Source organism: Aethina tumida, chromosome 1 (genome assembly GCF_024364675.1).
Source record: "Aethina tumida isolate Nest 87 chromosome 1, icAetTumi1.1, whole genome shotgun sequence".
In the NCBI taxonomy this organism is placed as follows: domain Eukaryota; kingdom Metazoa; phylum Arthropoda; class Insecta; order Coleoptera; family Nitidulidae; genus Aethina; species Aethina tumida.
Genome location: NC_065435.1, coordinates 48121975 through 48148623, shown reverse-complemented (window position 1 = coordinate 48148623; position 26649 = coordinate 48121975). Strand labels below are relative to the sequence as shown.

The window sequence follows — 26649 nt, the reverse complement described above, 5'->3', positions numbered from 1 at the left end:
AATGAGATTAAACGTAAATACAATAACTATTAATCCTAACAAGACCTCATTGTAAGCTAGACTGGTTGAAAACATACCGCTACAGCACTCAAAGTTGCATGTAATAACAAGCACACAAAACAAGAAGTGTTTGCTGAGCTGTTACACCATAGAAAAGGGCTCCTAGGATGTACAGACTGAGAGAGAATGCGAGAGAGGGAAAGTAAATGTGCCCTGCGGCAACCCTAAACTGTGCCATGCATAGGGCCTAATATCCCCTGCGGCATGTATTAACGCTTTCCTTAGGCCCGGATGATGAGTTTGTAAGTGCTCTTCCAAGTCAGCGGTGGCGATTGAGACACTTTAGTGACATCGTTATTTTCAATAAATTTGATAAATTAACACGCAGCGACATTACAAAGTTTATTTTCCCCGGGGCAGTGCCGCCCTCATTAGTCCTGTCCTTTGTGCGCTCCAACAATAATTGAGCTCTTAAAAAATGCTCCCGGCAACTTTACGATCCTTATAAACTTAATGCGATATTTCACCTGGACTGGCGTTAACAATGCAATTTGCGTCTTTGTGCAGAACATGAATATGACACACATATTTTATAAAACCATGTACTCGCACCACTAACCTGACCTACCTCAGGGGGCTTTACCATATTTTTACGAATAAGACGCTCAAGATTTAGGATATTAGGTTGCTGTCGCCTCTAAATTGAACCACTTTCAACAACTATAATAGTTTCTCTGTTTCTTTTTCTATACGGAATTAAAAGGTTATTTCAACCTCACTAACAAATTATCAATATAGCCACACACCGAATCAATAAAAACTATGAAAACAACAAAACCTCATTATAAAAATGGAAAATAAAATGCATCTAAATGTTTTTATAATGGACTACTTAACAAGGCAAGTGAATAAAACCCCATCGACTCCCTTAGTGGCCACTGACTGCAATGTTAATAGATAAACAAACTTAATTAAAGCAAAATAATTAAATTTAATCGGAAATTTAATTAAAATTTTCCCATTTCCAATGAAAAAAAATAATTCAGAACAACATCGACGACGTGACTGCGTTCCTTTCCTATTTACATTCGAAATCTGTGGTATTTGTGAAAAAATTGTCTTTAAGTACATAAAAGAACACCGCTGACAAAGGCTATTACACTCGCATTTAAGAGAAACAACTTCTTTTTATTAAAATTTCCATTACAGTCGATGTAAAAAGAGGCTAAAAGGGACACGAAAAAAATCAAAGCAATTTCGTCGTGATTAAAAGACAGCAGAATTACAAGAGGCGTTAATGAAAATAGAACGGAAGCCGTTCTCTTTTAATAAGAAAAGATATTTGGCAATAATAAATCCCTGGTAATTGCGTAGATAGTTACGATTATAAATGTAATTCTCGAAAATTGGCGCCAAGATCGTACCAAACCTGAATGAGACCATCTTATATTCGGTTTGATCCCATGTAATTGTTTTATATGCAGGATGAAAGAGCAAGACTATAAACATTTTACAAACTGCAATTTAAATTAACAGAATAAAAGCGTTCATAATCCAGTCTCAAATAAAATTTAGGGGAAGTTTATTTCAGCTATGTTATGGTTAAGATATTACATGTTACGATTCCAGTGAAATTCTATGAATAATAGTTATGTCACAATCAGAAAGAAATGAAGAATGGTTTTAAACTAACCTTTTTATTTTTATCGTTAAATTTAAATTAATTTTAGCTACTTTACTTCGAACTGCTCTACCACTTAAACAAATTGCTGTGATAAAATATAACATACGACTGTCATTTTTCTGTTTACATTGTAAAAAATCTCTAGAAATTTTGTGTTGGAGACTTGAAGGATTTAACCTTATGTAATACATCAGAGTTAAGTAATTACGTCACACAGTTACTTTAATGCCGTTGTAGTAACAATAAAAGTACCTCAAACAAAGATTTACGGGCCACATACAGCAAATTCTCCTGTTCTCTCTGATAGCTCCGACATCCACAACAAACATCATCAATCGCAACGACCTGTCCGTCTCAGTTGTGCGAAATTTGAGAAGTGAAAATTTTAATGCGAAGGCCAGTAGGCCTGGCATATTCACCCTAAAGGCCTCTAATATTCATAACAGATTCTGTCTAACAAATATTGACTTAACTGGTACGGGAAGACGCGCAAGGGGTCACCCACACTTATTTCCACTTGTTCAAACATGACCATGGGCGTCCCTTTTCTCCACTAGCGAGGCACTTGACGATCACGTTTTGATCACCGTTCAACTACTATAACTATTAATTTATTATTGTTTAATTTCGCATTGTTAGTTAATATAACAAAGATAATTAGGATGAGATCAAAGGGTGCCTGTCAGTTCAATTTAAATTAACAATGGGTTATTTTGAACATTTCACAGCCAAATGATATTACATTGATAAGCTGAAAATTCCGTCAGTAATTTAACACACGGTTAATAATAATATTTACCACAAACTTCATTGTACCTGGATTTGTTACGAACCGAAGAGCCACAAACAGCCTAATAAAATTTTGTCATTATTAGAAATATTGTGAAATTTATTGCAATACATAAAACTTTCCTGTACTATAAAACTAAGTTTAAACTTCTGGATTATTGAAATATTACATTTAATTTGTCCGAAATTATTACTTTACAAATAAAATGATTTTATTCCTTCACAGAGACCGAGTCTTTTAATAAATGTAAACCTTTTTTTAAAATTGTTCTATCAATTCTAGCTTTATTCCGAAAGATTGCAACATTTCAAACACAGGTTTCAATTTTACTTCTATCTCCAATATACCGAGTTTTAAACGAGAACAAATCGTAAACGATGATATAAATTGAAAGGAGAACCGGAAACAATATTATTAGTGATTGGATTGATTTATCGTCACAAACGCGTCAATAAAGGAGAGTACAATAAACTATTAAAATGAGTTTTTCTCTTATGAAATTCCACTTAGCTGAACAAATATTTTTATTAAACTGAGACCATGATTAGGTTTTATGTTGAAATATTTTCTAATTTGAAAAGGACTACATCAATGTTGATTCCAGTAAGTGAACCAACCACTTTATAAAAGTTGACTAGTTCAACGTCGTTCTCTATCATAGAATTATTCCACATTTCGAAAACAAACAGATTTCAATTTTGCTTCCCGGTTCGATGCGAGTTTCAAAGATGAATAAATCAAAATCGACAACAATAATCCCACGAAAAACTTAAAAGCTATTATTTTAGTTATTAGGGTGAAGTCGAATCAAATTTGTGAGAATAAAATTGAAATTAATTTTCAATTTATGAACTTCCCAAATTATTAGATCAACATTATGTTTCAGTCAAATTTACAACTTTGTTTGCAAAATTTCTAACAGTAATTAAAATTAATTTTGAGTTATTTTAGTCGAAATTTATTCATTCAGCCCAACTAAAATTACCTTTATCATTAATTAAAGTTGAAAATAAACTAGTCCACTTAATTATGTAATTTTAGTTATATTTATAGAAAATTTGATAATTAAATAAACAATAATTTTGCCATATTAATGTGGAAAATAACTTCAAGTTTAATTAACCTTAAAATTATTTAAATTGCCAACGATATAATCAAGACTTCAACACTGAAGCATATATTAAATAAACAGTTTTTACGTCTCTGGGTGTAATTAAGCAAAACCAATATTTTCTTAATTAATGATTTTAAGAGTAGAGTTACTTTTATTGATTAATAAACCGGGAAAGCTTTCATCGTATGAAAACATGTCGCAGACACTTTGAACCGGGGGGAATTTAATTAGTTGATGCAATTACCGAATGAATTTCACTTAATCTTGAAACGGTAATCGTCGTGCACTTTTTAAAGCCCCTACAAGTTTGCAACGACACCATCGTCGGCGCTTTGCGACGCTTTAACGGCCACCGAATGCAACACGCGTTTAATTCGGAAGTTCAGTAAATCTGGCCACTTTAACTAATTACTTGCACAACGATGCCGGATTAGTCGGTTGCATTCAAAATGTATTCCAATGAAGCGAATAAGCCTGCTTAATGCGCCGATGCGTGATCCGATATTTTCGCGGAATTATGAAAATGGATGCCTAATACATGCGATGAATTAACTGGTTGTCGGTGTTAATATAAAAATCTACGCTACGAAATCACATGGACAAACTTCGAGGGATTATGAACACAACACCTTGACGCCACATTACGGAGGATTTTATTGTATCTTATACCGGAAAATGAAAAAATAATATAATTTAAATAATTTAAATAATTTTATTGCCTCGGGCTAAATAAAAATTTAATTTTGGATGCTGACATAAACTAAATAAAGTTGAAAATATTGGAACCGTATAAAACCATAATTAAAAACTAACAGAAATTTAATGAACATTTTCAATTAGTCGGAAATAGAGGCGTAAAACAGTTGTTAAATTGTAAGGAAAATGTAAACACTGCTGACGTTGTTTGACTGTCCCAACGAGAAAATGTAGATATTAAACAAAATGTAATGAAAACTAAATTTACCTTAATGTGTAAATTCATAAATTTATATTAATTTACACCAATGGAGAAGTGAGTGGATGCATAAACATTAACGAAAATCAAAACCCGATGAAACATTCATGATTATAGTATTAGCAACTTCTAAATTATGCACAAATATGTACATCAACGCAATTTACATATCAAACACTGTTAATTTATAATTCAAAGTTTGCATTGTACGAGTAGAGTCTTGCGAGATAGTTTGCGCTTTGAGGAATAGTTTTATTTCGTACTTAGTTTGCACCAATTCGAAGTGGCTAGTTAAAGTTTGAAATGGAGAAACAAAGAAAACCGAATAAAGTTCGTCCCAAACTTCGGACACATAAATTTCGCTTCGGCCTAATTTAACCAGACTCGCATTTTTTGATTGCGCTCCAACTTTTACTAGTTTGTTTCTTACCTTCTTATTAGCGACAGATTTTAACGACAACGTTATTTAGTGTGGAAGTGGAAAATAACGATTTGATTCACGAGCATGTCGTTGGGGTTTTTGGCAATTTAGATTTATCGTATTTTTATATCGCGTCTTTTTTATTATAAAACAGTGGGTTTGATGGCATTGATCAGGCATGTATACAATACACAGATTTATTTTTAATACGGTTCGGTGTTCAATTTAAAGGAATCCCCGTTTCCTTCGGGCCGACCCTTTTGCTCGCGTATTTTAACATTTTATGACCGTCGTCTCAATAAAATACCGCAAAAAAGAAACAAACATAATTCTCGAATAATACGATCCTGTATCTCTGTTCGAGTAGGCGGAAACTGTATCGTAAAAGTCAGTCGGATAAAATAACCAAGAGTATCTGCCGTTCATTTTGCAATATTTCCTTCTTTCTCATTATTAAAATCTCCCTCTCTTTTCCTCAGCCGCAATTCCTGTGAAATACTAAATCAATAAGGCCAACCTTGGCGACAAAAAGCGCCAAATTGTTTCGTACGAGCCTCTGGTCTGTTTCAATATTTGAGCTTGCCTGATGGAAATTAGAGGAAATTCGTGTGTGAACTGATATTAAACCGAAAACGGATCTCATACAAAAAAGAATATCTCTGAATACTTCTACCTTTATTATAACGTACGGCAAAGGATAATGTTTCACATAGATGAACTGATTGTGAGATATGTTTCGTAAAGCTTACTTTCGATCTTTTTATTGCTTTTTTCAAAGTTTCCAGTGTTTCTTCATTATTTTTTATCACAGCTAATATGCCTAAAAAAGTGTCTCTCCATGTGTATATAATTTGCTTCTTGTTTGTTACTCAAACATTTCCCCTTTATTAAGGATATCCATTTAAGTAATTAATTTGACTGTGTTATCCTTAAAGCATCGATTCCGTCCCATATTGTCAGATGGGTAATATTTTATGGGAAAGGACCCCCTTAATGAATCTACCTGAAACTTATCTCCTGGCAGTGTAAACAATCGCCACAGCTCGAGTGGATTTAATAATTTATCAGTTTTGAATATCTGCTTTTAGCGGGATCTGATCAGCAAACTTTGCAGATATTCAGTTAGAAGGAAAGGAAACAACAATAAACCAAATAGCCTGACGATGGGTCGGCTCTAAGACGCCCTTAAGTCCTCGAACAATGTATAAGGGGCCAACTATATTAAGTGTTAAGTTCCCCACTATATTTCGCCGTTATCCTGTCGCAGGACAATTGCACCTGGCCGCTTGGGCCACAAATCACTTTAATTGCCTCAGATAATAACATACGTATAGTGGTATGCGTGAGACACATCTGAGATGCTCTTTGCCTCCATTGTTCATTCAAATCGTCTAGAAAATTATCGTCGCTGCAGTGTTTTCTTTATTTCCTCTTGAGAGCACGCGTACAATCAACATTACTTTAAGATTAATAAACTTAATGAAGCGTGTTAAAAGATGTACGTTTGCATAAATAAATTTGTCTAAAACAATTAATATATCATTTAGTTATTTCTGATAAAATGGGTGACTCCTACTATGTGGGGTTTCATCCTATTATTTTAATTAATCTGGCTCGACATCAAGCTGTCACGAGTCACGGCGAATCCGGTTCCGGGTTGAGTAAGTAAATTTTATCCGCAAGATTTATGTGGCAAATCAATGCAGATTTTAAGGTCGTCATAAAGGGGAACGAATTTGCAGTGTCAACAGCGGCATAAAAGTCCCGGAGGGAGGATCGCGCCCAAAAACGTCCCGTGCAATAAAATCCCTACAATAACATTTACTCTTATATCGTCGGATTTAATCCGGTGTGTGTTTTTGCAGGTGCGGTGCAGTCGTATCTGGACGAGGGCATGTTCAACAACAGCATCGGCAGTTACCCCTACTTCGAATTCAATGTACCACGAAATGTCACCACAGCCGTAGGCCAAACGGCCTTTTTACACTGCAGGGTGGAACAGTTGGGAGACAAAGCGGTAAGTTTCACTTCTTTATGCCTACATAACCCGCGCCGTCCCGCCCGCCCTAATAAATAAGACGTACTTTACCGACTGCCGGCCGGAATGTACACGCTGTTCGCGAGTTTTCCACTTTTCCCATCCCCTGTTTGTCTACATTCGCCGTTTTCCTGTTTCCAGAAAGTTTTGTTTTGTTGTAAATGTATTTCCAGTTCACGTATTCGATCTTTGCTCTACTTTGAATACGGTGTGTATTACTGCTGTTTACTTCGAGTTGTGTACAAATAAGCTTTGAAAATACTCAGTGTATTACTACTATTCAATGTATCAGGAGTGTCTTACAGGCTTTTCATGCTCACATACATGGTTCTGTTATCAACTTTTATAACATCACGTATTTACCTTTATCACAATAAAACAATATTACATACATATGTACGGGGTGTCCCAATTCTATTGATTTTCACTGTTACCAATAAGTGTTCAGAGCCTGTTTTAAATCGTTAATTGTCGTATATTATGATACCACTGACTGAAATACCTACCATATCTAATAAAAAAAATATATTATTATTTCTTCTTATTATTATTAATATTTGAAGAAACGTAAAAACTTTTTACAGCCATTTTTTAAGTTACTTAAAATGCTAAAGATAAGATGTCAAATGTTGAATTAATCTTTAAAATGTCGTTAAAATAATAAAATGTGTGATATAATATAATATATTACCTTTAGTTAAGGTACAGTATCAGACAAAATTAGAACGACTTCCATAAATATTAAATAAAATGTTTATAAACTAAATTATAAAACATTTATTTATATTCACTAATTAATTTCTCTTAGTTCATTTATGTCCTACACATATTTCGTATTCAATATGAGAAAAACTGCTTTTATTCAGGATTTAAAAAGAAAAATTATTGTGGCCAATAATTCAGGAATATCGGAAAAGGTTATATGCAAACAGTTTCTTGTATCAAAACAAGTGGTATCAAAAACAATTAAAAGGTGTCGAGTTCAAGTGCGGAGAAACGAAAACGAGGTGAGCGAAACAGAAAAACCTCTAGAGCATTAGATCGTCGGATAAAAATGCTTATTAGGAATAAATAGAATAAATCAATCAGTTCGAGGACAATTTAGTGTCAGACGTTCAGCAAAAAAAAACCGATCTTTCAAAAAAGAATCGATAAGCAAGACTTCTTTTAGCTCATAGGCATTGGAACTTGACAGCAAGAAATTGGAAACTAATATTTTCGAAGGAATAAATTTTCGGATAATTATTCATCGCCCAGTAGACTTCATTCAAAATATGTTACACAAACTATTAAACTTGGAGGTGGCATATTTACAAAATATGATTGGTTAAAATTTATATTTCAGCATGACAATGACTCCAAACACACTGCAAAGCTTGTAAAAAAATGGTTTGTTCAACAAAAAATCAATGTCTTAAAGTGGCCAGCTCAATCTTCCCATCTTAATCCAGTAGAAAACTGATGGGAGATTGTGGATGTGAAGATTAGAGCAAATTGTTTCACAAATAAGGCAAATTTGTATAAACAAATCAAAAATGTTTGTAAGAATATAGACGAGAAATATTAAATATTAGTCCATTTACGTTTGATTCACTTCTCTTTTTTAATATTTATGAAGAGTCGCTCTAATTTTGTTACGATAAAAATTGTTAATTTTCTGGTTTTATTTTTTTTTATGGTATCGTTAACGTGACATGTTTCGTCAATAAATAACATAATTTATATATGTGAGTTTTATTATTTAAAAAAACAAAATTAGTGTTGTAAGTATATTTTGTTTATTTTTTAAACAAAAAAAGTCCGTTATTGTATATTTATATTTTTTCTAAATTTCCTAATATTGTCTATAAAATAAAATCGGTGTAGTTTATAATTTAATATATCTAGTTTAAAAAATCAAATTTATATTCACACAAAATTGTTTTTCAAATAAATAATTACTAGTAAAATAACGCTAATAAAACTTCTAATACCAGTTTTATTCTTACTGTTTTCCATATGTACATTCTATCGTTGTGTCTTTCTATATACTTTACTGTAGTTTGTTAATTTCCGAAACAAAATTTAAATTTCAGATTTTTCTGAAACAATTTACAATACAACTATTAAAATTATCGAAAATTCAGTAAAGTTGATAACTTGACATATATCACATAATGTGATATTTATTTTGATATAAATGAGAGTTGAGAAAAAGGACAAATTGGTTGATTTCGGCTCTAATTGTATTCCAGATCGAATATGGAAAAACTCACATTTTGACATATTTCGAAAATATATAATAACGTTTTATGTATTTTTTATGTAGTACAAGAAACATAAAAATGTACCTTCTTAATATTCTGAGATAATATGTCCAACATTTTTATTTCAAATGAAAACCACAATTAAATTTACCAATAAAAAATAAACTTTCCAAAAATATATAATTTATTACATGTTTTTTTATCTCTAGGTAATAGATAATGATGTTTCTGGTAAATTTAGAGATATTTAATATTGTCGTCTATGAAACATATGGAAGATAGTATTTTTCATAGGTGACTATTTAAAACTTGTATAGTGTTTCATAAGAATTAAATTATTAATTTGTCTTAATTATTGATAATTTGTTTGAAAATCAATAATTATGTCACAGTTTTTTTTCAGTTTAATGATTATAAAATTTTAGTTTTTAAGAATAAAAATACATTCAGTTGAGCTCCCTCTATAATTCTTAAATAACAATATTAAATGTCTCTAAACTTATGAGAAGTAATCGTTATATAGCAAAATACGCTTTGGTGCAATACATTTTTGTAAAAGATGAGCTTTGGCCACTTATGTCACAGTCAAAATCAATCAGTTTGAGACACCATGTACATATACAAAAAATAAATAAAAATCGTTTTATTCATTTTATAAATGTTTCTAATCTGAATCGAATTTACTCATTGAACGCGTTTCGATGCGATTCTTTGAAATCCATTTCAATTCCGCAGTGAAAGACCTAAACACGAACACAAAATATATATTTTAATTAAATTGTGTCGAATGTTGTCACGCTTTTGAAAAACCGTTGAATTTGCACATACATTTCCATTCATTTTGGTTCGGCACGTTCGAGTGTGAACGGCGAAAAGATACTTCTGTCGCGTAATTTCTAAGAAAATCTGCGAACTACTAATTAAGAACCGCTTCCAAGAGACGTCAGTGTTTAAGTTTCCACTTGTTATATATTAATCAAAGGCACCTTTATTTCTTGTAGCTTATTATCAACTGACGACGAAATTAATGGCTGTTCTGAAATGTAAGGCAACTCAACGAAGCAATAGTTCAGCCATAACATTCTGCAAAACCGATGACAAAAACTGTAAGCGCGAATTCCGCAGAAATACGCCGACTGTTAAAGTGGTACAAATGAATAAAGGCGTACATGTATATTAATAATGCCGGTCTACGTTGAAATGATTAATAAAATTGATTTATTTACCTCGTTACCAGTCTATTATGTGGATTTCATGAACAGAAAAACCGTTCAAATAGAGAAACATCAAAAATGAATAAGAGTAATTGGTACAAAACGTTGACACTTTAAATTATTACGGGAAATGTGTGCAGTGGAATTATTAATGAGAAAAATGGCCAGAATTAATTGGTTTAAATGAATTATAGTTGAACTTGTATATTCACTAGTAACGCTTGATAATTTGTCAGTGTCAGGTCTTCGCCGTGATTGTCTGTTTGTTTGTTATAGTTCCTGACTTTATGTTGCAAAAATCGTGCGCTAGATTTTTTTCCACGTGAATTCTCTGCATACGTACACTAAGTTAAATGTGTGTTTGTATGAGTGATGTTTCGGCTTAATGAAGAGCAATTATCAACTAAAATGACTTTGTTATATGCGCAAATTTTTCATTTACAATTTAAAATGTTAATGAATCACTCACGTATAAATATAAATAACGATTTTCCGATAATGAGTAGACATTGACAGGACGGTTTAATTAACTGCTGTAATAACCAATTAGATGTCTGTAAAAATCCAAGCACAATTCTGTTTTAATTTCGTTTTGATATCTAATTTCGTATCATTTTTGTATTGATTACGTTTTTATACGTTTTAACTTTGTATGTAACCAATTTTATTTTTAATCAGAACTGTAAACACTGTGACACATGATTGAAAACATATTTTATGTGAATTATTCAACATTTAGAATACGAAATTTCTAGTTTAAAAACCAATCTAATAAATTTATTTTAATAAAGTATAGTCTTCAAATTTTTACGATTTTAAACTAAAATAGATATAAATTATTTGTTACCAAGAAACTGGGGACGATATATCATTAAGTTTTATCAAATATGAACATTGGTTTTAACATATATTTTAAATTGCGAAAGCTGTAATATAACTAGAGAATAATTTGCGACTACAGTGTTGTTATTCTATTTGTTATCTAAACTTCGAAGCGTCGAGGATGTTAAATTTAGACCGAAACTAATCCCAATGTTATATACTATCTGAATATAAAATCAGTAAATAAGAGGGGGGCTTTTGGAATACTAAGGTAATATTAACCGTAAAATAGGTAGGCGACATATTGTGTGAGAATAAAGATAAAAGCTCTTCTATATATTTGCGAATTGTTCCATATATAAAGTCGTGTACAACTCAAGGAAATGTAAGATGGAATTAAACACTTCACTACTTCATTTCATTTCAACTATTTAAATGGTAATTTATAAAATAAAGTTGATGTACTCTTTGAGAATACTACCAGTCGCATTAAAATTTAAATTAAAATATTAAAATATGTATTTAAAGGAATAAAAATACAGATTAGGTTAATATTTACTCAACACGTAATTTAAATTTTTGTTCATGGCGCAGTGAGCATATTTATTTTATGTTTTTGTTGTGGAAATTGCTTTGAAAATAGACAGACGCCGAAGCGTTCCAGTTGACTTGCTTAAATCTACATTATTTTATATTTTCCTGTTTGAACTTTAGCAACCAATTTCAGCCTTTTTTCACTCGTTCGAAATCTCCGGCACTACGAATGAGAGTGTCAGGACCATTTCTTTTAAAATATGGTGTTTATTTAATAAAAAGAACAAAGTTGCTCGGATCGCCACCCCATCAAATTGATTTTGCACCTCGTTCGAACTTCTCGTTTCGAGTAATGAAATTGTGTATCATACGCTTTGCGTTAGGTATTAGAGGAAATTCTAATTCAACGTGAAAGCGTCACGTTCTATAATATTATTTTGAACATAAAACCATCAAAAGCGTGTGTAAAAGGACGTTTATTTTTAAATATATTTTTTAAGTGGTAATTGGGTAGATTCACAACGAAAATTATTATTCATTCACCAATTCAAATTCAGAACGTTTTGACCTATTCAAATAAAAACATAAAGTTGACAAGTTATTATTAAAACGTCACGGATTTTTTTAATATTCCTTTTGAGGGCAATGTTGGATCACTCGTCACTGCGAAGATAAACAAAACACCAGGACTGGAAATCTTAATGACTTTGCCAACTTTCAGAATTAGAGGAAAAAAAGAGGCAATCTAATAAAGGCCTCATTATTTTTATTTCGGTAATCTTGTTACGAGTTATACATATTTAAATGCGACTTAAATTTTTGGTGTGCGCCATTCAAAATTTAAAATTAGGCAGCCTAGCAGCTGCTTACATTCAATTTTTTTATACAGGTAGATTGTCTCCTTTATACGGATTTTAATATGAATTCTGTAAGGAAGTATTTAAAATCTAATTTTACAGAGCGTGTAATCAGAATTCAATAAAAATATTAAAAGGAGAAATTGTATTTTTTACATTTTAATTTAATCTCTCAAGGCATGAATAATAATTTTTTAATACACAACCTGCATTAATTTATATGATATTTTAATAAAGATATTAAACTATGTATATGAACTAATTTATTACAAAATAAAAGGATAATATTGGCGATTTCGTGTTATATGCATTGTATGTCACAGAGATAACATAAAGCTAAATGGTCTAATGAAGATTTATTAATTTTGCAAAATGGAATGAATAATGCATAACCTGATAACACTGAATAAATCATTTTAAATGTCCGACTTCTTTGCGGACCCGTTTCCATACAATTATCAATCAAAAGCTAAAGCAAAACCGAAACCGTCTAAATCAACTGGAGTGTGTTTTATTATTCGTTGTGAGGAATATATTTTAAAAATATTAAATCAAAGCAATTGCCCTACGACATTGACAAAGTGCTCTGTTAATAAAAGCAAGGTTTTCAGCGTTGTTCCTTTTTTCTATTCTGTCTTAAAAGCAGTTTCGTTAATCTTAATTCTTTATATCTGGAAAATTTATCGGTTGCCATGTACAATTACTTTTATAGAAGCACTTGGTGATGCTGATTCATTTCTTCTAAGCATTGAACACAAACATGCAAAAATATTTACAATTTCAATTAAAGTGGAGTATTTTAAGACCATTTGGAATTAGTGTTACACTCTAGTACGTCCTTTATTGGTCATAGGTATCTGTAATATTATTGTGGAGTAGTATAAACTGGTAATTTCAGGAGGCCGTCTGCATTTGATGGATATAAATGCTTAATGTATTTAAGCTTATTTCATTGAACGAGTGATTAGTTGAGATCCAATAAGTGTTAGGTTAAATACCTATTAACATAGTTACACTCAAAGTCCAATGATGTATCCGTGCGATTGACAAGAGAAACTTAACCGTGATTAAAACAAACATATATGCATTTAAATGCGCGCAATTCCAATCAGCACATTTCAAAGTGGGATGTGCATAAACGTGCACAAACTTCATGCACACGATAAAGCAACAGAGTGTTCAATGGCAATTTTCATCCCGCATCGAATTAACAAGTATCCATTGAAGCAGGATGACGAAAAAATCCTTGCACGAAATCAATAACACGCAGCGGATAATAGACAAAATTGCGAGAAAAGTACGGTGGCAGGGCTCGTGTAAAATTAAAGAACTCGTAAAACATAATACTATGCATGACGGTTGGTTTAAGCCGTAAAAACACAAATTGGATGAAGCCTTTAGCATTGGGTTTTAGTGCCTCCAGGCCTGCCACACTTTCTGATCGTAAAATTTCAGCCAGTACCTGTCCTCGGCTCAATCGGATTTCGCATCTGTTTCGCAAGTTCCGCCTGCATATAACAATAAACATGCGGAAAAGAATCGAATGTTTGTGTTGCATTCTTGTATGTCCGGTAATAAACTATCAGTTACTGGGGCTACAATGGAACGGTAACTAATGGTTTGGAATTTAAAACAATATTTTAAAAGAAAACGTGTTTTATTTATAGAATGCAATACGAAACGACTCGGGTGACATTTTTAGGGTTATAAACAAACTTGTGTAGTAATTGTGGAAATGGTTTGCTATGAAATTTAGTAGTCGTTAATCAATTTATTATTACCAAATTAACACTTGTCACTTTATGTTTATATTTCTGGTAATTTACGAAAGAGAAAATCCAAGTTTCAAGTTTAAACCCCACCAACAAAGCTTTAAGACTTAATTTCAGTATAATAGAATTTATTAAAGCCATCCGAATAAACAAAAAAGGGGTACGGAATAATGCGATGAGAAAAAAAATACAATTTCCTTTCGGCGGTCGCTAAATTTAATTTTTATATAATTTCTTTTGGCTAATCCCTCGCACCTTGAAATTTAATTGAAATAATGAAAATAAAATTAAAACTTCTAATTTGTGTACATTTTGAAAAGATACAGATTAGCCAGGTCGATGCATATTCATGAGACGTTTGAGGTAGAAAGCTGTGCCATTTGTGAAATAAGATTTTGCAAATTGGTAAATGAAAGTTGGTGGTGTTTCGCTCGTAATTCCCTTTAATAAATTGCGTCACTAATCGAAGTTTAAATTCGCTAGTTTAGGATGCAAAAGGACGCAGGGCTCAGCGTTATTGTTTCCGGGGAGCAAAATGTGTGTAATTAAAAGTCCCCCTAAATGACTGAAAAACCCCTTTGCCGTCTTAAAAACGCGCCAATTGATTATTTATTGGGGTTCTAGTAAGAATGGAAATTATATTTCACCCATAGCATTTCTTCAGCTTATCCGAAATCTAATTATAAGATAAGATAAGTAAATACTTTAGGCAAATTAAGGTATTTTAGTACATGTGCTGCATACATTAAGGAGGAAGATGAATTTATGTCAATACTAAAGGCAATTCACTTCCATCATGGGTTTCGCTTTAAAATATTCATGTTTCGCGTTATTTATTGCCTTTCAGGGGAATTTGCCAACGTCAAAAACTGCTTTAATCAACTTATCACGATTATGTAAAATCTGCTTAGTTAGCATATTTACCAGAAAATCTAAATTTAAAGAAATCAATGTTGTATTTTATGTGTAAACCATGTCGATCTTCAATCTAATTGTCAGACTTGAAGGAAAATTGTACTTGACCTGATTTCTTAATTAAATTTTTTAATTTATTCGAATTGGGATTTAAGATTTTAATTCAATGTTTTGAACTTTTAGTAGTCAGTCTCTCGCATGGTCAACTTTCAAACTAGATGACTTAATTACATTGGAAGTTGGCAAGTCGCCTAATCTTCATTGCTTGCATAAAAAATAAAATCTATAACTAACAAAAGTGTATTGTGCGGTGCAGTACTTATAATGACTGTTGTTTATATTTGCTAGGAAACTTTAAATTAAATACTAAAACTGTTGAAATTCTGAAACTACAGTTATATATCGCAGAATGAAACTCCATTAAAACCATATGCTTTTTCGATTGACTGACTTCTCTCCATCGCTGTTTGCGAAATCAATTTATATAATTATACGTTATTGTGTCAAGCACTTTTGAAAGTTATTCGATTCATCATCGACAAAAATCAATAAGGACGGCCGTCAAATAATTGTATTTTATAATTGATTCGTTTCGTACTTTTTTAAATTTATTGGATGCACCCAAACCGAAATTGCTGAAAACCGAAACAAAAACAGCTTATGTAATTTAGCTGATCCGATTTGCGATTTCACGGGGGCCCAGATTGATTTCTTTGCCGTCGCCGGCGGACTTTCTTTTTCGTGAATTGTTGCTTTTTATTGGATCTTAAAGTGTTTACTCGGTTAGCGATCCGGTCCTGAGAAATTGGCTTCGTGTAGCTCGCTTTTAAGTTGTCAGGCTCAAAAAGCCTTCTGTCTTTGACATTAGCCTCCCGCATCTTACATCCACTTACCCCATGGAATTTAAATACCGGCAATTGATCAACTCCAAATGGGATTTCGCTTGGGATTTTTTCATTATAGTTTTACTATGGGATTCCCCGCCTCGTTGTTGCAACAATATCATATCCGAGTTCAATAATTTGACTATTTCACTTTTTATTTCTACAAATTATTATTCTGTTATGAAGTTTTAGCTTACATTCATCAAGTCATGTTTATATTGATATAATTGCAACCGACATTTAAAAATTATTTACTAGCTTATTTAACCAACAATTAATATTAATTATTTACTACATTATTGACCACCAATAATATAATTATAATTTGCTAATTATTTTTAATTTATTGTCGTAATTACAAAGTTAATTATATTGTTTTATAGCAAACAAACAGACAAAGGTAATTTAATGTTTTACAAATAACAAAGTGAAATATTTATTAATTTTAAATTTATGTTTAGTTTCAAATTTATGTACAATTGAAATATGAATACTTTTATAAAATAACCTTCATTATATGCATATAGTTATGCAGAACGAATATTGTTTCTGAAATGTACAGTAAATATAAAATAAGTATCGATAACAAAATAGAGACCCAGATAATTACGTAGATAACATATGATTGTTACGATAATAAAAATTGTGTATGAAAACGTTCCAGTATTCATTAATGTACGAAAATTGTATATAATCGTTATGGTAATTATGAAAATAAAAACATAGATATTAACGAGATAATAAAGTAAATAATATGCCATGATATTATTTGAAAGGCCTAGGTTTTAATTAAACGGGCTGTAAATTTCTGTGCATCATTAAAAGCTGTCTATTAATGTCCCATATGTATAGTTAACAATTCAGTAGGGAGATATATTGTATGGTGTTAACGGATTTAACCGTTAATATACGATTTTATTGTCATTAAGTTTTATATACCATTACAATATGCACTTAAACACTTTTAAATTTGTTTTAATTAAAGCTTGTTGGCTTGTTGACATTGTAATAAATTGAGTTTTACATGCCTTGACAATATTTAGTCTAAAGATTATACAATAGGTAAACATTGTCACAAGTTTTAATTAGAAGTTTTGTGTACTTTATTTTGATAATCATAATATAGATACAGGCTTAAGAACAAATTTCTCGTCCTTGTACACGACTTGGCTTCTTTATACTAAAAAAAGTATACAAAAAATTGTACGATGTACTAAATTATTGTTTTTATTAAATATATAAATGTCAGAATAAAATATAGACAGACTTAAGAGACGGGTCATTAAACTAATCTGACATCACGAAATTCGTATTTAGACAGAAATATGTAGAGAAAATATGTCAAAACAAAAAAGTTCTAAAATTTATCTGCCTAGTTTCGTTCGAAACAAACAGATTTAAAGAAATTTCGTGTCGTTTATTTCGTGAGAAACAATCAAGAAAAAAACATGAAGCTTAATACCTTTTCAGCATTTTGCCGTGATAGGAAAACATGGAGAGTCTGTTAACAGTAATGACGAAAAGTGCATCTTTGAAGGAGGGAGGATACACTAACAATTTCTTTTACGAACTACACTCTAATAAAATATAATGGCCTGACATAAAGCAGATTATTCAATATAAAGAGAGTTACTTGAAATATCCTGTAAAACTTTCCCGACTAGACTGGATAATGCAGTGAACAAAGCTTAAAAGGTAAATGCTTCAAGCTTAAGAGATCACCCGTGAGAGAGCCTTCACTAGCTCGAAAGTTTTCCTCGGCTAATTGTGCAGTAAATAGAACAAAACGACAGCTTCTTATACCCTCGATCGAATTTATATATTCAAAAACTCTAAATGATTGTATATTTTCATTAAGACAATCATGCACTAAAAGTCGTGCACCGTATAGCAACTTTATATCTTAAACAAGAACAGTTAAACAAAATGCGCTATGACTTCGTAATAATGAGAACTTAAATAAAACCGGGACAAAATTAAATCTAGTGCGAAATGATATACGGACCAAGTGGTTTATAGTGAAACTACTGCTACCCCAAAACTATATCCGCATAGCTATATGCAATTATGGAATATGTAGAATGGTTTGCAGATGACATTAGATATCTGGGGAATTTCCTGCTGGTTAAAACTGCTTCTCTATATGAAATGCCGCGGTAATAACACCAACATTATGCACCACTAAAGCTTGTGTTTCTTATTTTATTTCATAGAAATACTATAAATTTACATTAATTGCCTTTAAGTACAAAAGTTACTGATGGTTAATTAAACTTGGTATATAAATATATATGTAAATTTCTACAATGTTTTACTGAATAAAATGTATGAAGAAAAAAAGAATCCTATCCTAACTTTAAAATTTTACACGCTGATTTAAAATTTTACCTTCATTAAAATTAATTAAAACCATGTGGTTACATAAGAATGACAAACAGTAAATTGACTTCGTTCAATAATTAATAAAAAATTGTTCGCTACCTTTTAATAATTGGCTAATTAAAACAGAACAGACTACATTTGCAATTAATTAAAACTACTAATTTAATGCATTAAACTTCTATTAAATCTAATTAAAGTGCAGAACCCAAAATCAATGAGAAAATAATTTGCAATAATTGGGACATCATTGTGATGAAAATTAATAAAAAAAACTATTAATTAGTTACGAAGATTTTGTACGTTCTCTAACTTAATCAACAGCAAACCAAATTCACAAACGAGTTTCTGACTTTCCTAATAACCAACAAAGTTTGCTAAACTTCATACTTCATTATTATTAAAGGTGCAAACGCTCAAGTTTCTCTCTTCTCCGTTTCTCCGATATAGAACAAATTTATTATCAAAATCGTTTCCACATTTCTATAATTAATTAATAATGATTTATGGATTACCGCTGAGTTTTAAGCAACCCCAACAAAGAATTGCTTAAACACACCTAACGTGTTTGACTAAAAGTTCAAAGCATATACTTATTGTCTAATATTTATTTTATTTAATAAAACGATACAGAGGCTTTATCCCTCAGTTGCTTGGTAGGACGAATTATTCTTTGTATGCATGTCACGGAGTTAAAATATTTACGACCTATTTCCAGGTACAGTTATAGCTAATCGATAGAAATTTATTAGAAAAATGTCAACGATAATTAAACTATAAATAATGAACAAAGCAGATGGCCGGTGAAAACTGTAATTAATATTGTTCAATAAAGGAAATGAGGTTTCATTAAAACTAATTATACACCTCGTATTTTACTAGTTTAATACAATTATTTATGGCATGATTTTATTTTGATTTTATTGTTTTTTTTATTATCTTAAATTGAATAAAAAGATTTTTTTTATTCATAAATATAAAATGGGAAAAATAATTTGAATATTAAGATGTAATAAGTGCAGTTAAAAGTTTATATCAAAACTAGTTTAACATAGTTGTGTTCAACATTAGCTTACGAAATTCATATAATTTTTTTATAAAAACTTTTTCCATAATAAAACTAATAAACTGTTCAAATACATGGGATAAACTCAAACAAGCTTTTCGAAACTACGGAAGAAAGTTTGAATTCATTCGGGCAGCATTGATAAAACATTCATGATGTAAACTTCTTTGACGTTTTATAGTTTTTTAATTGATTTATTGTCTAAGTTAAAACTGTTCGGAAGCTTCACTATACACGCGAATAACAAATGGTCTTTTTTGTAATGCACGAGGTGAATGGTAAGTTTCAGGTGCATGTTCATGTGGCAATTTTCAAGGTATGTTTATTAAATAAAAATTATTAATTATATAACAATCTTTGCTTTAATAAAAAATAGTCGATACATCATAAATATTCAGTGGGTATATGAAACACCAATAAATTGTTAATACTAAAATTTATTGTTAAAACTTTTTAGAGAATAATTGTTATTAATAATTAATAATATGAAATTTAAAAGTATATAAGAAAAGAAAAGATAAAATATTCGCAATTACCAATTTTGTTATTTACCACATGTTCGCATCCATCATTTTTCGCACATGGTACGAGCTCAATGGTTAGTTTAATAACTGGTGCAGATGCCGAGTGATATAAATAATCTGTTCCTTTTTAAATTATTAAAATTAATAATTGTTGTTAATAACAATTTAATGGAGAAATGTTAATAATTAATAATTTAAATTTTTAATAATTATCTGATATTTACATGTTGTATGTTGTATGTGTTCATGTGTTCACCATATTAAGTTTTATATGAACAATTTCAAAGTCAGTTATATAAAAATTAATAATTGTGAAAGAACCTTTACCCTAATAAATGGTGAATGATATAAATATCTTAAATAGATATAAAGAAGATATAAATATCTTAAAAGTAATGGTGATGTATGAGTATTAATTTGTTCTTAGTAAACATAATATATTTCTTAAATTGTAATGCTAAAAATAATTATTAATAATAATTATATAACAAATTGGTTAATTAATTAATAATTAATAATAATAATTTAAAAATTTTCAAAAATTTTTAATAAACACATTCACCATTTTTAACATTCTTAATAGTCGCGCATTCACCATTTTTATATTTAAAGATCCCTAATATACACAGTAAAACCTCTTTATTTGCGGGGTATATGTTCCGTAAATATGCCGCGAATACACAAACTGTGAATAATGGAATGGTAATTTATATGGGATTATAGGGGATACGTTCCTAGATGACAAAATAAAGAACAAATATATAAAAAAAATCATTTTAATTGAGGTTTTTAACCATATTGATTAATTATTATCTTCAGGCTTAGGCAATGGCTTAAAGAATTTTGTAATTTTTTCTTGCTTGGCATTTTTTAGAAACTTTTTCAATTCAGACTAATATTCAGCAGAAGCATTAGCAATTTACCTCTTAAAAATAAGACTTTATACACGGATCAATTTTCATTTCGATCCATAAGGATAACGCTACTTCCATTTTTTCTATTGCTGGATTATGAACAACAAAGCAACAAAACAAATAAAATTAATTGCTTTTTGGATGTAGTTGTAATTATACAATTTATTTGCACATTCACGATATTTAAACATTTATTAAACATCAAAATCATATTTTTTATAGCATTTTGAAAAGTTACTTTACTGATTAATTTAAAAAATTTAAATAGTTCCTGTTAAAAATGGATGTAATAGTGGATAAAATAAATTACTTTTAATATAATCAACTTATTCTTAAAATTTGTTTAATAGTAACTAATTATTGGATTAGTAGCGCATTCGCCATTTTTAACAACAGTTGTAAAAATGGTGGATGCGAAACAAAAAACTTAATTAAATCATTCAAATGAATTAGGATAAAATATTTGAAAACATAAAATAAATTGCCTTTTGGATGTAGTTGTAGTTATATAATTTATTTGCGCATTCACGATATTTAAACATTTATTAAACATCAAAATCATATTTTTTATAGTATTTTGAAAAGTTACTTTACTGATTAATTTAAAAAAATTAAATAGTACCTGTTAAAAATGGATCTAATAGTGGATAAAATAAATTACTTTTAATATAATCAACTTATTCTTCAAATTTGTTTAATAGTAACTAATTATTGGATTGGTGGCGCATTCGCCATTTTTAACAACAGTTGTGAAAATGGTGGATGCGAAACAAAAAACTTAATTAAATCATTCAAATGAATTAGGATAAGATATTTGAAAACATAAAATAAATTGCCTTTTGGAAGTAATTGTAATTATATAATTTATTTGCGCATTCACGATATTTAAACATTTATTAAACATCAAAATCATATTTTTTATAGTATTTTAAATGTTACTTTACTGATTAATTAAAAAAAATTAAATAGTACCTGTTAAAAATGGATCTAACAGCGAATATAATAAATTACTTTTAATATAATCAACTTATTCTTCAAATTTGTTTAATAGTAACTAATTATTGGATTGGTGGCGCATTCGCCATTTTTAACAACAGTTGTAAAAATGGTGGATGCGAAACAAAAAACTTAATTAAATCATTCAAATGAATTAGGATAAGATATTTGAAAACATAAAATAAATTGCCTTTTGGAAGTAATTGTAATTATATAATTTATTTGCGCATTCACGATATTTAAACATTTATTAAACATCAAAATCATATTTTTTATAGTATTTTAAATGTTACTTTACTGATTAATTAAAAAAAATTAAATAGTACCTGTTAAAAATGGATCTAACAGCGAATATAATAAATTACTTTTAATATAATCAACTTATTCTTAGAATTTTTTAATAGTAATTAATTATTGGATTTGTTGCGCATTCGCCATTTTTAAGAACAGTTGTAAAAATGGTGGATGCGTAACAAAAAACTTAATTAAAATATTCAAATGAATTAGGATAAGATATTTGTTGTAAAAGTGGTGGATGCGAAACAGAAAACTTAATTAAAACATTCAAATGAATTAGGATAAGATACTTGAAAACATAAAATAAATTGCCTATCATATTTTTTACCATATTTTAGAGGTTGCTTTACTGATTAATTAAAAAACTTTAAATAGTACCTGTCAAAAATGGATCTAACAATGGATAAAATAACTTACTTTTAGTATAATCAACTTATCCTTAGAATTTGTTTAATAGTAACTAATTATTGGATTGATTTTTACAATTTTTACCAACAGTTGTAAAAATGGTGGATTTATTTACTAGCGGTCTTTCACTTATTATATTCAATTTTATAATAATAATTATAAAAATCATTGGTCGAAGTGTCGAATATAGTAATTTTCATAATACTGTATAACATGTTACGTTAAATAAAAGAGTTATAGTTAAAATATTTAACATTTTAAAAAGTTTAAAAAATGGTAGTATTTGAAATTTTAATATATTTGGGTTATCTGTAATCGTCGACTAATTGTAAAAGCTGAAAGCGTTCCAAAATCAGCGTTGTCAGCGACGGCGCTAAAGCAACTCGTCGGCCCAAGTAAGCGACCAAAACTTATCCCTGTATTAACGCAGAGGAACAAGTCGCCTTGCATATACTTTACAAGAACTAATTCACTTAGCATTAAATTATAATGGAATAATGCAATTAATTGTCGAACTAGACCCTCCATTGCAACATAATCCCGCCCGGGCGACATCTACCGCCATTAGATAGAGTGACGAAATTGTTTATTCATGAATTTGATAAAGCGTAATGTACACTATTAGCATAGGTCATTTTGTAACAAGATCACAATGTAAATTAATCACTGGACTGAATCGATAAAACGGGAATTATTAAATTTGTATTACGGCGTTGATGTCCCTGTGATGTACAGCAATAAATACATACGCCGCACATAAAATTTACATAACACGTCGCGACATGGTGCGCACATTTTTACCGACAAATTTTAATAATTGCCCCTGCTTCAATAATCAAAAGGTTCAACTTCCAACAGGTATAGTTTCTAACAAGCTGCACTAAACTGAAAAGTCGAAACGGTTATGTGAAGGACTTTTAAAGCACATAAGCATTAATAGCCAGTTTGGAGAACGCTCGGTTGCGGAGCAGGAAAATCGCGAATGGCGTTTTATCACTTTTTTACTACTCGTAATTGTCTCAGAAAGAAATTAAATGATTATTCACACCTCACTTGAAACATAATCCGATTCAGTTTTGCCAGGGAATCGCTTTTATGCGACCTTTTCGAAACTAAGTTCTTAAACCTTTTATGGTCTGTCTTGAAACGCGGTACAGAATTAATTTGCATGGCTGTAATATCCGTTCGGATAAATAATTTTACTGGATAAAGGATTTTTTACTTCGTGACTAATTCCGTTAGCCTTTCTTAATTAGTAGGGTCTCAATGATAATATGTTAATGGGTCTTTTATGTAAATAGACATTATAAAAATTGGATTTACATATTTGGAAATAGTCTATTTACTATAAAATTTTTTGACTCTTATCAAATATATTTAAAGTTAATTGATTCAATAATGTTTTTCTATATTTTTTTGGTGCGAAATGGTAAAATCGATGATTTTCTTTTATGGAATATCCGTAAATGTTTCCAACCACAGTTCTTGAATAGAACCCAGAGGAATGCACGGTGACTCGGTGTAGGAAAGGTGTCGGTCGAAATGGATCTTGAGGTATTATTATTATTTATGTTTGAAATAAACGCATCATATCCGAAACATTACCGCAATATTTCACGGTTATTTTCCTTCCGCATTTCCCCGGTCGCATTGGCATTCTAAATTCAAATCCTCGAAATCCTTTGAGATTCGAATACACAGCCTAGAGTTAATCCAATTTGAAATGCATCCCGTGCATTTGATGCACATACATTAATTTGATGTACGGCCTATTATTAACCGATTACTATATTAGATATATTGATAACATGTTTGACATGCTAAAATGATATATTGCAATATAGTATATAATTCAATTATGTCATTAACTAAATTGTTCAAAACATTTGGGAGCGATTTCCATCAACAAACTTTTAGCGCACGAATTTATGAGCCTTTATGTAATATTCTTGATTGAACGGTTGAGGACATCGCTTTCTAACTTCAAACGGGTAATAATTACAGATCTCGATGTTTCCAAAAACTGGGAACGGAATTGTTCAAACCGAACAATAATTACTTTTCTAGTACGGTTGCTTCAGTTCATTCAAATGTTTGTATCGACTGTTGTTTAACGTTTTTGTCATCACCCGAAAATAGATTATGCGATTCGCGTTGTGAAAATATTTAAAATTTTTAATACCTGACTCGCTTATATAAAAAAAAATCGAGAATCATAATTTCTTGGTCGGAGTATAATTTCCTGGCTTTTTCATTAAGTTCCTTTATTCCGGTGACTTCCAATTAAGCTTAATTGTAGTCCTCGCATTTTTCATTTTCATTTACATTTTCGTCCAAATTGATGATTTGATATTTCCGTTATTTTCACACAGTCGACGATGTTTTTGCATTTAATTATTTTATGTCATTTACACGTTTGAAATTTAATTGAATTAATAGAATACAGGTCGGAATATCTAAAGCCCAGATATCGAGGTCGGGTCATCTACAGTATATTTTGATTAAATTTATATTTGAATGCGGAATTAATTTAACAATTTATGACGAATATTCCAATGATACCCCTTATTATATACTTTTTATTAATATCCACATTCACGCTATGATTTTTATACAAAAGATATTTCAATCAATATTTAATTAGTAGCCTTATTTAATTTAATATAGTAAATGAACTATGAATATTTATCTAACGAATGCAATATTGTAGCCGTTCTTTAAAATGCTAATTTTGTTAAACTAATTTCGTCCAAATGAAAATACACTTTCATCTCTGGTAAATGATAAAGAGAACTTCCCCGTTTAGTATCTTTTGAAATTTAACGATTTAAACTTTCTTAGTAACACTCAAAAGAATGTTTTATCTTGCAGTAACTCTGTATATCACAATAATAAATAGATTGGTCATATTTTTAATTAATCGTCTCCCCCCAAGTTCCGGATATAGAGTGCATTTGTGTGTTCATTTCTTAGAGTGGAAGAATTTGATAACAGTACAAGTAATTAGTGCACACGAAAGTTGCGTCACGAAACCGGAGCTCCTGAAGTGTTTCCATTTAAACCTTCTCGGTTGAAATTTATACTTCGAAAGCTATAATTTCTCGGTTAGAACTGCATTTATGTTTACAACACTGAAATTAGGATTATAAATTGCACCGCATATCTTTGTCTATTTGTTATGTGTAAAAACTAGTTATGAAATTTATAATTATTATAAATTTATTGCCCCCATATAATCACGGAATAAAATAAAACCATGAAGCTTTTATATAATAAAACAGTTTAACGAAAATATTTTTGACGCTTTCTTCTCAGACAGTGAACCGGAGAGTTTAACCGAATTCACTTTAGAAAAGTAAGGCTACAAAAAACCTGAAAAGTAAGTCAAACACTTTACATAAACGTTATATGGCGGGGATGTGCCCCATTTAATTTACTGTTACGTCTGTTTTAACTCCAAGAAATTCTTCCAGTGGCGATTTTTTGTCCATCAAATAAATTTTGGACCACTGTGCTCTCTCCTTCTCTCTCGGCGAGTGTCTGAACTTTATTAAAGTGTCGGGAATAATTTGGTACTGTACCTGCCACCGGGATAAAGTAATAAGAGGGATAATAAAAGAAGTTTGCAAGTCATTTTATGGCATTTCATTAAAGCGTCACCTTGACGTTGACAGAGCACAGTCTGAATAATAATTACTCTGGCATATTCCGATATCGAGTCGATAGCTAATTTTGATCCGTTACTTATTACATAAATAATCAGTGAGATCAATCAAAACCCACGCAATGTTCTTAAGGGATTTACCAATTTAATTACGA

General features: G+C 30.4%; 1 protein-coding gene across 3 annotated transcripts in view; it reads left to right on the top strand.

The window, feature by feature from the left end:
* LOC109595704 (zwei Ig domain protein zig-8) overlaps positions 1-26649 on the top strand; it is a 270657-nt gene that overhangs the window by 209957 nt on the left and 34051 nt on the right. For all 3 annotated transcript variants that reach the window (XM_020011124.2, XM_020011123.2, XM_020011122.2), the window contains exon 2: positions 6830-6981. In XM_020011124.2, the coding sequence (XP_019866683.1) occupies positions 6859-6981 (123 nt within the window). In that variant the 5' untranslated portion in view covers positions 6830-6858. The remainder of the gene's footprint in view (positions 1-6829; positions 6982-26649) is intronic.